The sequence below is a fragment of the Oryzias melastigma genome, linkage group LG16 (genome assembly GCF_002922805.2).
Source record: "Oryzias melastigma strain HK-1 linkage group LG16, ASM292280v2, whole genome shotgun sequence".
NCBI classification, from domain to species: domain Eukaryota; kingdom Metazoa; phylum Chordata; class Actinopteri; order Beloniformes; family Adrianichthyidae; genus Oryzias; species Oryzias melastigma.
The window spans coordinates 12,785,067-12,804,314 of record NC_050527.1 but is presented as its reverse complement, the minus strand read 5'-3'; the positions used below and the strand labels follow the sequence as shown (position 1 = coordinate 12,804,314).

Genomic DNA, 19,248 nt, shown 5'->3' with positions numbered 1-19,248 from the left:
GTTAAAACCAAAAGACAACACTAAGGGAATTGGAACCTTGGCCAAACATAAACAAGTCATGGAGACTGCTGACTCGGCCAAAGAAAACAAACAAACAAAGCCCACAAACTAAGACTACCAAGATCCAACCCCAAACTAAAATAAAAAAACCCTGCAGTCTAAGACTGTCGAGGACAAAGAAGGTAGACAAGAATGACACAAACCAGCACCACATCAACTGAAACCCAACCAGCTCCCTAGCCTGCTGCTCTGCTCCCTGCCTGCCTTGGTGTGGCCTCCTCTGTCTTAAATAGCCAGCAGGTGCCAGGAGCAGAAGGACTAGATGGAAAAAGGTCCGGCAGTAGCAGCAGGACGTAACATGTTTTTTACATATAGTTGAAACGTACAAGAGAAATACAGGAAGACAGTAAAAAACTGCAAAACAAAAACTAAAAAAATACCTTGGCTTGCCTTAGCTATACACATTTTTATATTATACGTGTATAAGTCCTTATGACAAAGTTCTTCTTGAGTTCTTATCTTGTAGTTCAACAGTTCCATCACATATTTCCCTCACAATTTTTCTCCCATTCCTGCTGTGTTGGCGGATCTGTCTTGAACCATTGTCTTGTGATTGTTTTCTTGCATACAGCTAGGAACATTTTGACTAAATATCTGTCATTTTTGAGTGCATTTTCTGATATATTCTCCAGATACAGAAATAAGCTTGTCTTTGGTATTTTATAGCCCAGGATCCTAGTTATAATCTGGTGAACAGCCTTCCAAAAGGGACTAACTTTGGTGCAAGACCAAAAGATATGGGAATGATCTACATTTATGACTCCATATTTTCTCTAACATGGCTGAGGCACATAGGTATGCTTTTTGGTTTTTATAAAATATCTAATTGTGTTTTTCTAACAATGCAGTCTCCATATCTGTGATGAAGTGGAGGTTTTCTGTGTTGGCCAAATTTGAAGCCAATCATTTTCTTATATTTTCCCCATTTCTTTTTGACATGTGTGGTATTTTCCCTTTTTTCCATGAGGTTTTTAGGAAGTGTTGATATAATTCTGCGCTTGTTTGATTTTCAGCTCTATTTTCAAATACTTACCAATACATATGGGAAACTCCTGACATTGCAGCTCATTTCAATAACTCTCTCTTTTTGAGAAAAGGCTTCAAACTGCGGTAAAGTCTGTGAATTACCTTATCCTTTTTCCAGTAGCAGACAGCAACATTTTTTGATGAAGTAGTGCTGTAAAAGCTTATGACTTCTACCTAGCTCATAATTCAGATTGCTGCATAATACTGCATTTATTCTGCAGCTTTCATGAATTATGCAGAAAATATCCCTAAAACACAGATAAGCAAATGCGTAAAGAGAAAGGAAGGAAGCCAAAAAAGAAAAAGGGAAATTTAAAACAACTCACATCAACTCCTAGCATGGTAATAGAATAAAGCGTGCACTTTCATCACCAGCAACAACAGTGCAAACAGTCTTCAAAGTAATAAAGAAATTGAAAGCTGCATCAGGTCAGATTACTTTGAAGCACAAATCAAAACCCTACAACTACATTTAAGTGTTGCAAATATATTAATTGCCTGCCGGTATTTACCCTGGAGATACTGTATCTTTCTTGGGTACATCTCATGGTTTAATAAATGCAGATGGCATCACAGAAGATTGCATATTTAATGATAAAAGTCGCAACAGCTGCTTAAACTAATACTAATCACAAATGAAGTTTACCGCTGAGACATCTCACAGTGAGTCACATCATCATATTGTGCACCCTGGCAGGATTAGCGATGACAGGAGGGACGTGGTAAAGACACTAGTGTCACATCTGCTGAAGACACACATGCGACGGCTGCTTGCTCATCCTTATCCTCCCCTTTTCTGGCCAGGGGGAGGACAATTCCGCACAACATCCATGTACAACAGCCTCATTACAATGCACACATAAGCATAATTACCATAATAACACTGACAGGCCAAGTTTCACTGCCAAGTCAAAAGCTTGTTTGGTTAGGAGAGAACACAGTGGCACAAAGCGGTGACACTCAACAGTCCTAGCGTGTTTTAAACGGGTGTCTCTCGGTTAATTACTGCTACTGTTCATTAGTATGGTGACACTTGGAGTGACATCTTAGTGTTTTTGATGGACTGGACCAAATTCTAATTAAAATACAAATTTATGGGGAGGCTATCGAGGAAACAACTTTTGCAATCTGGGAGAAAAACTGTTTCTTTTCTGTTTTCAAAATTAATTTATTCCCTCAGAGGAAATAAATAAATAGTTTAATGGAGAATGTTAAGGTGATGCCACATCTGAATTTGTCTAGACGCTAGATTTTATTCCCGCTTGCCAAGGCGGTGTTGTTTGTATGCAGAGACTGTATTGTGTATTCATGCGCATATGACAGGATTGTCCTCTAAATTCATATTTCAGTCCATTTATTCTCCTTGTAATAATGGTAGACATATTTGTTTGCTCCAAAAAATGTTTTTGTAATGAGCTTCTGGATTATAATTAAATCTTTTATAACCAATTCAGTGACTTAAAAAAAAAAACTCCCAACAAACGGCTCAAGAAAATAAGGACAACGCAAAAATGGGTTGCTATTATTACAAGTCATTTACTTTAACAGACAGGCAACAAAAAGCAGGGACAGATTTACAGAGCACAATACTATCACAGCAATCCAGTTTAAGGTCAAATGTCTCTTTGGCTTTGTCCATCACTTTGAATCTTCCCATCAAATTAGACAGTTTTGACCAACCTTTCAGCTAAATTACACAAAACCAAACCAGACAACAAAGGAGGCAAACACAAGAAACACAAAGGCATTCTTAACAAAACTGCAGAGCTATTACTAGTATATAACCGATCCTCATCTGCCTTTACATTACATTTAGTCACATATGTATGTGTGTGTGCATGTTGGGGCAAGTCAAAGAAGGTTTTCTATGAAATATGTGACAAGAAAAAAACAAATAAAATGTAGACAAGACAAGTATGAGAGCAGAGAAATTTACAGATTGTTAGATGTGTTTACCAAAATAAATTTCACAACATTTTTTGGTGCTTTTACTATGGAGGTGATTATGAACATCTACTCTCTCTTTCTTTCTCTGTCCTTAAAACTTTATATAACTATATATATATATATATATATATATATATATATATATATATATATATATATATATATATACATATAGTTATATAACTATAAAACTTTAACTATATATATAGATATTTATATAGTTATATAAATATTTATACATGTATTGTATATGACATTTTTGTAAGTTCTAAAAGTGCATTCACACCGAACGCGATTCGTGTGATGGAGGTGGTCAGTTTTGATGTTAAGGCAATGAAGCAGGCGCGAATTGAGGCGATCTAAAGTCCTGCAGCGCGGCAGTTTGGCAGCTGCTCGATTTTAGCGGTGAGGCGCAAATTGGGCGGCGCAGCCAAAATGTAAATATCAGAAATGTTACAGGTTGCAGCGTTGTATCTACCAATCAGAAACTCTTTGGGGATGTGAAGTTTTCAGTGACTCAATCAGCGGGTAGAATATTGATTGAAAGCGTGCATTTTTGTCCTGAACTTTCCTCTTTTTTCTTAACCCCCTGAAGCCGCAGGTTTGCAGAGCTTATCCAGGTACTCTGGGGTGAAGGCGGGATACTCTCTGGACAGATCGCAGGTTTTTGCTCCTATGGCGAAGCTCACTCGCTCGATATGCCGGCAGATAGAGAGCCGCTGCGGGGTGCGGAGGCTGCCTGCTCGGGCCTCATTAAGACATTTAAAATAAAAAAAAGGTCTCCTAATTTTGTTTTCCTCCCTTGGGTTAGCGCTAGAGCTCAGCCACAGAGACACAGGAACACAGCGGAAGCAGCTGTCATACAAACACAGCCCCCAGAGTGAGATAGAGCCCCCAGTACTGGGAAAACTTTTTAATAATCACCTGACTCCAAACATAAAGATGTGATTACAGATGTCTTATTTCTCTACATCATCTGTGTCTTCCATACATTCTAAGTGAGATACCCACAGAACCGTTCTTTACAGCGATTGCCCTAAAAATTTTTCCTTAAGTTCAAACAGGTGGCGAGCAATGAATTTGCCGTGTGGCAAAAGAGGGGCAGGCCACACAAATTTGTTGTGCGAATTGCGTTTGGGGAGATAAGAGATCGCCTGTCTTATTTAACAGTAATAATGATGCTGTCATACACAACATTTTTCATACTTTATAAAACCGTTTTCACGTTTATATGTGAAAAATGACAATAATAATAAAATTAAATTAGACTGTAAACCTGTCATTGTTGGACTTTTAATGATTGTTGTAGCACAAGTTAATCATTGCTGCATTCAAGAAAAAACAAAAGCCAAGAAAAAGATAAAGAGAATTTGACTACCTTGTTTGGATCGCTCGCAGTGATGATCCACACACATTGGGAGTTGCTCTCGTATTGTATGGGGAAGTTAGGAGATGTAAAAGTCCCAGATGGTCCTTGTAAATTTGACCCGCATGTTTTCACTACAACAGAAAATACAGAAAATCAAAAGCTTCAATCCACACGTTTGAATCACTTCAGATATTTATCTTTTTAACTATCATCTAGCAACATCAAGGACATGTTTTATCTGATCTCAAGGACCTTTAGCGGCATGACAACACCACAGGTACAAGGAGAGTCATAAAAAAACATACTCAGTCATTTAAAGAACAAGTAATTCTGTTTTTGGCCCCTGGTGATCTCTGATTTAAACCTCGTAGAAGATTACATGATGAGTCAAGAGCCACGGAGACCGCTTAAAGCTTCCAGTTCACAAATTCTTCCATGCTGCCAGGAGCAACCTGCCTCTCAATTACTTAAAACAAAGTAAAAAAAGATGAAACCAGCATGCGTCTGTCTTATTCTATTTCTATAAAGACATTTCACTTTGTCTCTGTTACACAACAGAACACAAAAGTCCTTTCAAATTCAAGATAAATATTGATGCAATTGGTGCTCTCAAGGCAAAGTATTACCTCTTGCATTGTAGTATGAGTAAGGTAATGTATTGAAGAAAGGATCAGTTAGCCGGATTTCCATTAATCAAACTTTAAAAGGAGCTCCAGGTAATGTAAAAACACACAAAAAAATGGTAAAGCATTTTAAAAGGCAGGCGCTTTCATGCATAATTAACAGGAATGAACTTCCCTCTATCTGCATAGTGCCTATATCCACAGGCACTGCCTTAATCAAACAGTTTTATTAGTTCCTCAGCACCTACGCTCACCCTTGCACACAGGCCTGTGGTCGCTCCAAGCTGCGAAGACTTCAGCCACGCGCTGGCAGGTAATCGTTTTGGAACCCTGCAGCACATGGTCCTCATCACAGGTAAATTGAGCAGTTGCTCCGATGCTGGAAAGATAACAAACACTATTAACTCTTGGAAAAGCAATCAATTCCCCAAAGACAGTTCATGAGAAATCGTCAATTTTATTATATATTTTTCACTGTCACTCATGACAATGTTGCAAACGGTTGTTGTGCCAACTCAACATTACTACTGCATGTCATCATAGTAACATTTTTAGAAACAAAATCCTACACTTTGCAATATTTGATAAATGTTCACAGATACAAACACACTCAGAAAAAAGGATAGAACTGATTAAACTAATTGTGAGGTTCTGCAGATTGATATGACTGAGGCTAAATTGGGTAGCCTAACGATACTACTTAAATCTCCAAACAAGAAATTAAAAAAAACTTTTTTTTTGCTTCATTTGCAAAGCAGTAACTAACCTGAAATCAGAACCAATCCGTTTGCCGTTCTCTGGCTCCCCTGGGTCAGGGCAGTAATTAGATACCTGTTTGACTCCCCCCTCATTCACTAAACAAGGGAGAAAAGAGCGTAAAATCCTGAGAGAGAGAGACAGGTACTTTGGAAGGAAAAAATAAAAAAATCTATCCACTTTCACAAAAGAAATAAATAAAAGTAAAAATAAAAAAATGCATGTATGAAAAAGAGGATTAGCCAGTTTAATTGTTATGTTCCAGGAATCAAATAATTACACATTTCAGTTTGACCTCATTTCCAAATGTGAGAACAGTTTAACTGGCTGTTATTTGGCAGATTCAAATGCATGTTTTCAGATAGATTTGGTAGCAAGGTGAAATGGAACTCCACTAACAGAGCTGAAAAACAGCACTTATTTATTTATTTGTAGTTTTGGACCAGGGCAGGGGTCTGCAACCTTCAACACTTAGAGCCATTCGGGTCAGTAGGAGCCACAAAGTCTTCACTCACCCTTTAGAAAAATAAGATACTGCTTTACATTTATGTTTTTGCTATTCACATGATACATTTGAATGAACAATATTTTTTGGCACATATAAAACATAAACATGAAGATAAAATAGCTTTTTTGAAGAATATGTGCTACGTCCTGGTTCTACTGCTGGACTTTTTTCTATCCAGTTATTCTGCTCACCTGGCAGATTTGGCTAATGTGCTTTAATTGGCACCTGCTTACTATTTAAGACAGAGGCCACAACAATGCAGGCAGGGAGCAGAGCACCAGAATGAGGACCTGGTTAGGTTTAGTTGGTGTAGTGCTGGTTTGTGTCAGTCTCTTTTACCCTCTTTGTCTTCAGCAGTCTTAGACCGCTAGTTTTTGTTATTTTAGTTTAGGTTTGGACTTTGAAAGTCTTAGTTTACAGGCTTTATTTATTTGCTTTTTTTCAGTAGTTTTGGTTTGTCAGTCCTTAGCAGGAAGCTGCTGACTCTGATGGTTGACATGGTCGGGTCAGCAGTCTCCCAGACTTGCTTATGTTTCCAATCCCCTTTGTTTTGTCTTTTTGTTTTAATCAGTACACTAATTGTTTTTCCCCTTTTGCTTTATATCCCTTATATCATAAACTGTCCTTTAATCTCACTGGTGGACAGTTTTTGTTATGCCCCCCCCGACTTGAGCTAGGTCTACCCATTGGGGCCATAACAGTTGGGGGCTTGTCCAGGATTTGAACCTGGACCTCTTGGGTAAGCAATACTTTATAACTATTGACAGAGCTTTGCTTGAGTTCCTTTTAAAACAAGACATCATCATGTCAATGTGGCAAATGCAGTAGTAAGTGTAAAGTCAATGATTTAAAAAAAAACTGTTTATTTTACTGTTTCTGGTGCATTATAGCCATAAATTCATAAATGTAGCCAACAAAAACTAAATCAGAGCTAATTAAGTGACCCCTTGCATATAAAACCACGAGGCATACTTTATATCCTTGAATTTGTTCAAAAATAGAAAATGTGCTTTATAATCCAGTGGATTTTAACTTAACGTAACTTTAATTCTGGTTGTGCTTACTGACAATAAATTGATTTTCTGTGAAGTGTGACGTTGATAAACTTGAAAGGATCTTCGTTGAATGATTCATACCGTCCTTCAACTGTTTGTGAAAGAGTTGAATAAAGTTTAAGTTAATTTACTTTTTTTTAAGCTTTGCTACTTACTTTTTACTTTACAATTACTTTTAAAACATTTTATTTAAACCAAAGAGCCACAGTGGAGGGGTAAAAGAGCCACATGCGGATCCGGAGCCACAGGTTGCAGACCCCTGAACCCGGAGATCATGGGTTTTTTTCAGCTATTGAATGTGGGGGAGGAAAAAAAACAATTTATTTATTCTAGTTTAAGCCTTGAGGATGTACTTTGTGATAAGAATTGGTTTCATTGCACTAAAATTTGTGTGAAAACAACGACTGAAAAAATGTGTGCCTCCCTTTTGACTATAATCAAACCCAACGATCAGACAGTCAACTTAGATTAAATTCTATTTGTCATTTAGACATCATTAACGATGACGATGTCCTGTTTTTCCACAGCTGATTTATACTGTCTTCTTTTGATTTCTTTCAACAAACTCAAGCGGTTTTCAACTTCATTTGTCGGCGATTGTAATGCACATTTATGCATTCAGTTATGGGCAATAAATCCACAAGGCATATGAAAAATCCTCTCATAGTGTTTTAATGATATACAGTATTGTCTCATACAAAAGATTACAGCCCTCTGCATTATTCATGTTTCCATGGAGTGCTGAACCAAGGAGGCATAAGGTAATAAAGATTACAACCTGTTATCATCCGAGTGTTTAGCACACTGCTGAGTTAAAGGGAATTGTGCCGCAGATTTATGTTAATGACAGAGTTCTGCAAGCAATTAGAATGCATTCTGTCTGGTTTGAAGTGTACACAAATCACCTAACAAGTGAGTGGTCACTCAACCTTGACGACAAATCACACTTAAGTCAATGCAGGGCTTCTGTGGTTCTCAGTGGAGCTCAGATGGAAGGTTATCAAAATTTGGCAAGCAACCGTGTGGTACGTAACTAGGTCTGATCCATCTGAGTGAACTCCTGTCAGGACAGGAAGTCCAGAACATCAAGGGAAATAGGTCATCAGAAAGAAAAAGAGACTGCACTTCTGCAAAATCTAGTACTGTAGCTTAAATTCCTCAAACACCAAATGATTCAGCAAACAAAGAGACGGAAAGAAAGAAAGATAACACAAGATTGAAAAATAAAGAATGAAAACAGTTGCATAAGAAAACCAAAAAAGACTTACTCAAAGACAGTTTGTTAGTGTTGTCCTTTCCTGGTAATAATTTTACCCCTCTGGATTTAAGCTCTCCAGAGCTTTTCACTGGTCGAGAGTAATAAGAAGAGTTCATTAGATAAAAGAAGTTACAGTATTAGATGTGAGAAGTCACAGTACAAGTGTTTCTTTCTCTGAATTATATTTGCTCCTATGCTGTTCAGCAGATTGCAAATGCTATTTCTATGAATTCCTTTGGCCTTGTCAATTGTAAAAACGCCTTTTCGTCTGACTTGAAAAGGGCAAAGTGAACCGAATGTTGTGGGGATGATATCATGCACAAGTAAAGAGTCTCCTTGGGTCTGCATATTTTAAAAGTGCGTTAATTCAACACTGCAGGAGGCGAGACTGCAAACAAAAGCAACTTTCATTAACAGAGCAATTAAAGGTGGATGGAACACAACAAGAGAGATCTGGAGCGAGGATGGGCCCTCACCTTCGAACTAAAGCAGGAATCAGTGCAGAGATAAGGTAAGGATTTTTATGTGCCGTTATATAAACCCAAACTGCTTGGCTTGGCTTAAAAATCTCCCATCGATATATGCAAACACGGAAAAATTGATGCATGGCTGCCCAGCAAAGAAAAAAAAAACGTAAAAGATGAGAGACATCATTTTCGGCTTACAGTGAGATGCTGCAAAGAGGGATTTTTTTTAAGAGCTGTTTCTGGTGAAGTTGCAGGGTTCATATTTTGGCTTGAGGCCAGACTTTAAGACTAAGTACATGAAGCACCTACAGTGACTTTAAAGTCATGCCAGGGTACAATGTCAACGTAATGGATTACTGAACTCACAAAGCTGAGTTTTTCTACAGGGCAAAGTGTATGCGATGTTTTACCTCTCAAATATTTAATTAACGTGGTCCTTTGAAGTCATTGGTTTGAAGGCTTCACGTCCTCTACAGAAGGTATTAATCAAACTGTTTAATATTCAGTTAATGAAGATCAAAAACCTGTTTTTGTAATTACAGTGGGTCGTCCCTGTGATGATCCCTTTTGCTGGTGAAGGGTGGGGGGGTTTATAATACACTGTGCAAATGAAGTCATTGTGTCTTACCTTGGTACTGAGCCCTGAAGCCCTTGTGGCGGTGGTTGCTCTCTGTTACAAAATGCAGCCGCAGCCAGTTTTTGTTGCTGATGATTGGTGCTGGGATGTTCATTCCAGTTAGCCTGAGTGCAAAAAAAAGAGACGCTTTATTTTAGCATAAAATTGTAAAAATTTTCACACCGAGGAAAGAAACTATCAGGCAAACAACCTTACCAATGGACACAAGTGGGAGGATGTACAAAGGGAATCAGTAACTTCAAACATTCTAAAGAGTTTTTAAACATTAAATGAAATCAACATGCTTTAACCTACTCACTCCAATCATTATTTGATCTCATTTCAAAGCATTTCCAATGGTCTTTTAATCAGACAAAAAAAAAAAAACCCTGTGTCGTTTTCTAGGGCATACTGTAGGGCAAAAATGTACCTTAATTTCCAGAGTACAAGTCGCAGGTTTTTTTTATAGTTTAGTCCGCAGTTGTTTCTGCTAACAACCATTAGAGTGCACTGTATGGGTGTATCAGTATTTGCTACTGGACAGTGCCAGAAGTGTTGTCCAAAACAAACATGGAAGAGAATCTGATTATTTTCCTCTTAAACTTTGATATTTTACCTTATACACATCAAAAGATTATTATTCTGTTTTTTATTTATTCATCTTTTACTTAAGCTGCTTGCCAAAGTTGTTTTGAAACGTCAGACTTTTCTCTCAAAAGCGTGACTTATGTTTGGTTTTCATCTTCTTGATTAGACAGTTTTTGCTCCTGCGACTTATACTCCCGGGTGATTTATACTCCAAAAAATACAGTATTTAGTCAGCCAGCCAAATTGTGCAATTTCTCCCACCTAAAAAGATGAGAGGCCTGTAATTTTCATCATAGGTATACCTCAATTTTGAGAGACAAAATTAGAAAAATCCAAAGACTTTATTTGTAAATAATGATGGAGAATAGGTATTTGGTGAATAACAAAAGTTCAACTCAATGTTATATAGTCATTGTTAGCAATGACAGTAGTCAAACATTTTCAGTACGTCTTCACAAACTGTTGCTGGTATTTTGGTCCATTCCTCCATGCAGATCTCCTCTAGAGCAATGATGTTTTGGGGCTGTTACTGAGCAACATGGACTTTCTTACTTCCTCCAAAGATTTTCTGGATCTGGAGACTGGCTAGACCACTCCAGGACCTTAAAAATCCTTCTTACGAAGCCACTTCTTTGTTATCCGGGCCGTGTGTTTGGGATGGTTGTCATCTTCAATGCTCTTGCTGATGTAAGGTTTTCATTCAAAATCTGACCATACATGACCCCATTCATTCTTTCACTTATTACATTATTTATTGTTATATTCTATTATTATATTGTTTATTTTTTGATGTCTTGTTATGCTGGTCTTGCGTTTCCTTTGTTTCCCCTAGTGGCCGAATTGTGCATTGCAGTCATTTCTTTAAAGAACCATAACTCGCCACAGGAATTGGCTCTCACGCTAGCATACATCCCCAGCATATTATCCGCATAACAAGTACAAACTTTTCCAAAACATTTTTTTTCGCTCCCAATTAACAATAGTTTGAACAAAGAAATACTCAAAGATGAAATTTTAGGCTTAATATTCTTCATATGTCCTTCATCCTAAGTAAAATGCCACAAGAACATGTTAGAAACACCAAACTCGCGACTTCAATCGTCTTTGAGATCCTCAAAATGAAGAAAAAAAGTTTTTTTTTTCTTTTGTTTAAAATGAAAAAACATAAAAGAGAATCGGCCTGCTTTGAATAATGGCCCACTGTGCCCTGTAGGTACTCGTAAATGTGCTTCCATTTGTAAAATGCAACTTAGGAAGAAAAAAAAAAAAGAAACGACACAGATGGAGCATGCTTTACCTGGTTCACAAGTGTGCTAACAAGTCTCTGTGTGCCCTCACTATATATTTCCTACTGTCGGGTTTTAGATTTATATACAGTGTGGCTGCAGCATCAGGGAAGCTCTATAATTGCTGAGTTTAAATCTGCCACAGGCCTTTTCATTTGTTGTACTAACCAGCTTTTTTTTTTTTTTTTTTTGCTTGTGCTTTGCAATCCTTACAACACATCCTGTCATACCACAGTCACAGAAGCTCTGTAGCTTTTAAACAGAGGCTTGGGACAGTCTGGAAGGGAGCATTTGAGCCTTTCTTATTTCAAATTTAAAAAAATAGCAACTATAATATACTTCTGGCACGTTTGCTTACTTGCATGTTTATCTTTTTATGTGGGTCAGTGTGGTGTGCCATTGTGTTGGTGTGTGTCTTTGGCATTTGCAACAGAGTTACCTGAAGGGCAAAAAGCCAAAAACCAAAATAAAAGACAGATGACGGGATAGAAATGCAAACAGACTGGTGATTTGTCAGTACAAATACTCGTTTATTCCCCTTTTTTTATCATTTTAACCATTTTATTTAATCTATCATTTTTTTTTTGTTTTACCAGTGTCAAGCATAGGTTCATTCATGCTTCATTTTTAATTACTGAGCAGAATGCAAATTGTGATTACTGATTTTCTGAGTCAAAATTATCCATCACAGGGGGAGTCGGTGGCAGCTCTTAAAGGGGAGATAAAAGGTAATCAATTCCCGCACAAAAGACGACCTTTTCACTCATTGCATAATTGATAAAATGCTAATGATGACTGTTTTAAAGCAGAATTTTTTTTTAAAAAGGGATCAGCTTTCTGGTAGAAAAAAAAAATCTTCTGCGTGTTGAAAATTGTTCAAAAAATTGAAATAAAAATGCTTTCATGTGATAAACTGCACCCATTCAGGAGAGGCTCTTCTCTTCTTTAAGACAATATGAGCAATGCTGGACATTTAATGCCAGCGGAGGTGAACATATCGCCACACAGGCACACGTGGCAGAGGAAGCCAAGCCTGATTTCCATCAGCTGCAAATGCAGACTTAATGACACCCTAAAGAGGACTTACTCCAATGAGTTTGAGCGCGGCAGCTGCAGTTGTTTGATGACAGCACAACATCTCTGTGTGAGAAAAAGCAATGCAAGTACAAAGTGAAACAGTATATTATGCATTATGATGCAGGTCATGAGATGCCTACTCTGCAATCCAGAAAGCACTCTAACTTTTGCTCCCCGTAGAAACACAAAAGAAGACAAATGTGCTCGTAGGCAGAGTGCCAGCAGAGAAGGAACTTGCAGAATCTAATGTATGTGAAAGTAATATAATTTGGGCTTGAACTTTATAATACTTTGCATTTTTTTTCTATTTCAGATGCTGATTATGTTGTAAAGATATAAAATCTTTTCTCAAAATATGCATTCTTAGTTTCGACTTTACCATTGAATGTCTTTATTTTGTGATCTAAATTAAAGGAAAATTAATAAAAATTAAAGGTTATTGATCTTGGATACTGTTAATGTCCCAGAGACATCCTGTGGCTGCAGATCATCTTTCAAACAGGAAACATCACAGCAGAGCCGTCTGCTGTTTTCTGATCGTATCTTTTCTGCTCGGCTTCAAAAGGTGAGAAAGTTCAATAGGAAAAATGGATTCCTCATATAATGCCCTGCCTTTCTCTTTCCACAGACGCATTCAGCTATTCTATTTATTCTTTTATGGGTAGGCAGTATGAGGTTTTTGTAGAATGGGTCTTGGCTGGAGTGTGGTGTTTTGATGATTGGATTTAGCGTAGTTTAGTTTCGTACGGTTGATTTGGGGGATTTGGGAAATTGCAAGTCACTTCTGACTTACTGTACATTTGTGCAACACATTAGGGTGCTCAGAGAGCTCGTTCAGTCAAATGTGTGTGATTTGATGCGATGTAGAAGTTAAAGGAAGCATGGCAATCTCATAAAAATATAATTCTAACAAAGTCACAGCGTGAATGGACAAATGCAGTCTTGAAGAAATAGCTTCAAACTGTTGTTCTCCCCCTATATATAAAGATCGGCAGAATCTGATTTAATGAAATTAAAACACAGAAACTTATAGATGTTACAAAGTATATATATATATATATATATATATATATATATATATATTTTCATCCCGTAAACAAACATCTAACATAGTCTTTACATATATATTAACTAATATGTTGTTTCTGATACATAATGCAGAAAAAATGCATTGTGAAACATATTAATGCTTTATTATAAAGCAATGGATAAATGTGGATATTATGTTATTTAGTTGTTAATTAATGCTTAATTATGCATTAACTAAGGTTAAAGTGTTACCAGAATTGTATTTATTTTCTTAACTTATCCTGTCCAACACAGCTGAGCAAACAGATAAGAGATAAAGAGCTTTTGTGTTTTTACTGTTACAACACGGGGTCCTAGGTCTTTTGACACACAAGGGGTATGTATATCTGTATAAACTCCTTTTGTAAGTTAGGCCAAACTTTATTTATATTGGTTATATTTGTATTCTTTTTTTTTTTGGAATGAACGGAAAAGGAGAAATAAAGGAAAAGGGATATTTATGTAATAGGGTAGTGATTACTCAGTATGGTGGTGGTGGTGGATAATAAAGCATTCAAATATGTTTAACTTCTATTTTTCTTTCTGAACGCGCGACTGCAAAGACACTCTGGAATTTCGTTTGTGCATGTAAACATGTCACAGTGACAATAAAGCCTATTCTGAGGACCCCCACCGAAGCAGCAGTGGTATTCAGGACCCCCAACACCTGAAAGGGATAGCAGCGGGCAATCACGTCAGTGACCCACACCGGAGCCAGCAGGACCGCCACAGGGGCCCCAACGCCAGAGAGTAGGGAGGCACAGGAGCACCGAGAGTGAAAGGTCCAACCCGCCGCACCAGGGGGCCCAGCACGGGAGAGTCTCTTCAGCCCCATACGAGCAGCCAACCACCATCTGGGAGTTCTGGGCATCTCCCCACCCCAACCCTCGGCATGCACGAGCCCCAAGGGTTGCAACTACCCTCCAACTCCATGGCAGGTCCTGGAGAGAGCAAGGCAGGGGCTGCCCACCCCCGCCCAGAAAGAGAACGTCCAAGAGAACCGGGGGTCCCTGAAGAGTGTTATAAACATGGCCTAACCTCCACTGTTGGAATTTTGGAGAGGCCCAGAACCCACACCACAGGGACACGGACACCCCCAGGCTCCGATGTGATCCCTGTGATTTCTTCATTTCTGTGCTTAACTTGTAGTTATATTCTTAGCGGTTCTGCTGTTGTTGACTGTGTTTGTTTGCTAGCACACTCACGTCTCAGAAGAGTTGCCAAGTTGCTGTATTTTCAGCAGCTGCCCATATTCATTGTTCTGGTAGAATACTTGAGTCAATTGTCTATTCACATTCTTTCAGTTAGACTAAATTTATCCCGGAATGACCACTGTAGAGGCTGTTTGATGGGTTTTATGTTGCCCGGGAAGATCAATGGAAACCCTGAGAGAAGAAATTGAATCCATCGCAGGTGATAATTTAACCAAAGCTGTTAATTCAGCTACAAGACACCTCTATGCCCCGCAGAACCTCAGAAGATCACTTTCTGCCTCTGAACATCCGTTACATGCACCGTTTGAATAGTTCATGTTTAATAACTGAGGAAACATTGTCTATTTCTAAAGACAATTCATCCTAAACTTGGCATTAGAGGTGAGTTTATAGCATGCAAGAAAAATGTGGAAGCATTCACAAGAGACTGAGATGCAATTCAGAATAGATACACCAGGTATGGAAAGACAAAAAGCTCCTAGTTTTGCATACGGTGGAAGCTAACAGAATATGAAATATTTTTGCAAAGCCTTTAGAGGTTTTATGCTTTGTGTCCGTTTTTGAAGTAATGACTGACATGTAATCTACTGCTTGTTGTTTTTGCCCTTTGTGAACAGGGCTGAACAATCATATTAAAGGTCAGGAGAATAACAAAGAGCTGTTTCCCTGTCTGCCCAAACTCCACTGATGTTTTTTTTCCAAGTACAAAAAAAAAAAAAATAGAAAAACTTTTTTTTTTCAAGGTGATTGATGTCTAGTCTTACATCAACCTTCACAGTATTAAACAATTAAAATGATTTCATGTTGGAAATGACAATAACTGCCAATAAACAAGAAGTCACATCAGATTATGCAAACATGTAATATAGTAAAGATGCAAATTTGTTTATTTTAGTATTATCTTTACTATCACCATTTTTTAATAGAATTTGTGTAAACGAGACATTGCAACTTTAAATATACCATGCAGCGATTTTAAATATATTTAAATGCTATTAATTTTCAATAAAATCTTTGAATCCAATCATATAAACGACATTTGCAAAAAAAATAAAAATAATCAAATAAACAACAACTAGGCAACAATAAATCTGTTTTCTTGCCGTCCACTGTTGTTCTGTGGTCGTAAACCTCCAGAGGATGTTGACAGCTTGCTTGTCTGTGTCTGCAGCTGGTGCTATACATTAGAAGGTTTAAATGTTAAGTCATCCAGCAGCAGCCTTGTACCCATGCAGAGATACCCATAAATACAAAGTGGGTGAGAGCAATGAATTTTGTGAGCGCGAGTGCTTCGCACACTCTGGACACAGCTTGTTGTGTGCTTGTCTGTTTGTTTGCGGGGCTAAGTTGAAGCCATGTCTGTTAAAATAACTGCACTCTAGCTCTCTGGATCCCAAGAGAACGCCAAAGCTTAAAAGTGGAATCATGTTTGACAGCTTCAGATGGTGTGGAGATGCAGCCACACCGTTCAGGGCTTTGATTGATGTTGAACGCCTTTTTAGCGCACGTCAAACAATGAAAAATTAAAAAATTAAAATAAAAATGGAAAGGTTGCATTACCTGCTATAAGGCTAGCATGATCATTTTTGCTGAAAGTATAGTCATTGAAGATGCTGAAGGGATTTGCTAAAAATGCAAAAGCTATTTCAAAGTTTTAAATTTGCTAAAAGACGAAATAACTATGAAAGAGCACTGAAGTTGACCTAATTTCGGGAAAAAAATGTAGTAAAATTGCTTAAAAATGCATAATACATACCAATTTTACAAAAGTTACAACAAAAATTGTTCCTGGAGGGTTAAAAGAACAGATTTTGTCTCCTTTTTTGAATTGGGTTTTTAGAATTAACAACACAAAAACAAGATAAACACATACAGACTTAGACGCTCGAAAAGTTGAACAAATACTTTGGCAAAGCTAAACTAAGTAAATAAATGAAAAAAAGGGCATGGCAACCCGGATCAGAATGCTAGCAACTTCAGGTTCTACATATCTAATATAAGGATTCCAAGTATAAAAAAATAGTCGGTCTTTTCATGTATTAAGAATGTTTGGTATTCCAGTGGAATCAAGTCCAGTAACACTTTTTGCCATCCCTTAACTGTTGCTTTTTTCACTGACCTAATGTTGTAGTATGTTCTTTCTTGAAGCAAAAGTCAACACATGGTACAGTTTTTTCTTAACACATTGCATTTTTGCTAAGGAGTCCCAAAAATGAGAGACAAGGGATCCAGATCCATCCACATTCAGTCCCAATATCTTCTGTTTCTCAATGAAAGAATATCAGACTTTTACAACTTTGAGCCAGACCAAACCCAATGTGTCAGAGTTCCAGTTTTTGTTTTGAACCTCAAGCACAAGAAAGAGAGATTAGATATGAAGCTATCTCTGCGATTTGGTCAGATAAATATTAATTGCTGTTACACACTGACATATTGTTGGTGTATTTCCAAATATTTTTCCAGTCATTATCTCTAATAAGAGCAGACCGTTCTTTTGTCTATGTACTTGTCAAACTTAGAAGTTTTCTTAATTAGATACAGTTTAGACAAATTACTTTGTTAATCAACAGTGAGTCATGAGACCAAATTTTTACTCCTTTTTTCATAAGAAATTGAAGAAAAAATGTGCATCCTTAATACTTACAGGTGATTTTTCTATTACAAAATGAATGTAATCTAACTATTACAGCTGGAATTATAATTCATTTATTCACTTTTGCAACCCAAATATTAAAAAAAGAAGTTGGTTCTAAGTTACCAAGTAGGTAATGAAGATTTAGCCAGCAGGAAGTTACTGTTTCGTGTGTGTGAAGGTCAAATCTTGATTTTCTTAATGTGCTTGGAGATAATGACATGTTGAGACATTTCATAGGAGTAAACTTTGATGCTCTCACACCTCAGAGAAGGAAGTTACCTGATGGCCTGTCAAAACACATCAGTGTCGTTCCGCAGTGACTGTCACTTCCCTCTCTTCTATGTCAAAATGGAATACTTAGCAGTCTTCTCAACACACATCTTCCTTTCTTTAAAAGGCTGATACAATGCCTGCCTCTCAACTTTAAGAATAACATTGCTCCAGGCTGAGGCAGTTGAACTTTGGTTGCTTGGAGCTTCTTCTGTTTAATTATAAATATTGGGCAGAAAGGTTCCCACACATCTAACACATGCTTTCCAAAGTCCAAAGCATTAAAATGCATGACAGAAAAAGCTGCATCACATATTTCCTTGGAATCAGTAACCCTCAAAACTTGTGGTTTTAAATAGAACTGTCCAAGATTTAAACATTAATTACTTGTTCAAAATTTATATTAACTCTAACAGAATCACAATGCATATTCAAAAGGTTCCCTGCACATGAGATCACAACATATTATTAGGTAAGACATGACAATAGGTGATGTGTTTGTAAAAGTACCATAACAATTCTGTTCTCATCAAAAATTAACAAAATAAAAGTATTATTTGATAGACAGATAATCTGTAATTTAATTATAATTTTTGGTGTTTCGAACAGGTTCCTATGGGATTTTTCTCATGATGGAGAACATCTATGAAGAAAATTAAGATTCAACAGTTATTCAAATCATGAATTAGGAGAGGACAAACAAATCCTTTTGGAAAAAGTCTGCAGCAGTGCTCTGCTCCATTCTATGCATCCACTTGTAGACGACTAGATCCATTTATGTCTTTGTTTTTCTCAAAACTGAATGGCTGGATAGCTCTGATATTGCTCGCCGTTTTTGTTGGACCACTAAAGTTACATTGGGGATGTGAAGGTCTGTAAGCTACCTGGAGATCATGTAAACAGAGAGTAGATGATGGGAAATGGGGGTGGACTTACTCTGCACCAACAAATGTGAGTTTCTGATGAACTCCTTTTCTTTTATTATTATTTTGCCCAAAAATGAAATAATCATAATTAAAAGACCACTGGGAATGCTTTAAAATAGATCAAAAGATAACCAGAGTGAGACTTTAAAAGGGTTACTAAACAAATGAGTGTTTACTCTCTTTTAAAGCACACTGATTTGAAAGAATTTGAATTTCATGATACAGGAGTGGAGTCATATAAAACTGCGTTTTCCCACTCGCTTTTAAGCAACAAATCAAAGTTTACTTAGATTTGAATTGATAATCATTTTTAATTAATCTAATGTGACTTGTACTGGATGCATTCATTTACTACAAAAAAGTTTCTTTATGAGTAATTACACTGTTGAGATATCATCATGTTCTAACATTGTTAATTTTTCTTCATATTCCAATCAATGTATAAACTGATATCTGAAAGGTTTTTGGTAACGCTTTATATTAAGGTGTGCTTGTTAAG

At 37.2% G+C, this 19,248-nt stretch overlaps 1 protein-coding gene across 5 annotated transcripts in view; it reads right to left on the bottom strand.

The window, feature by feature from the left end:
- Positions 1-19,248, bottom strand: part of LOC112143303 (CUB and sushi domain-containing protein 3) — a gene marked incomplete at its 5' end in the record, with an annotated part of 317,263 nt that overhangs the window by 219,526 nt on the left and 78,489 nt on the right. For 3 of the 5 annotated variants that reach the window (XM_024267159.2, XM_024267162.2, XM_024267160.2), the window contains 5 exon segments: positions 4,412-4,533; positions 5,280-5,404; positions 5,792-5,879; positions 8,613-8,690; positions 9,698-9,810. In XM_024267159.2, coding sequence (XP_024122927.1) covers positions 4,412-4,533; positions 5,280-5,404; positions 5,792-5,879; positions 8,613-8,690; positions 9,698-9,810 — 526 coding nt within the window. 5 annotated transcript variants of the gene reach the window in all.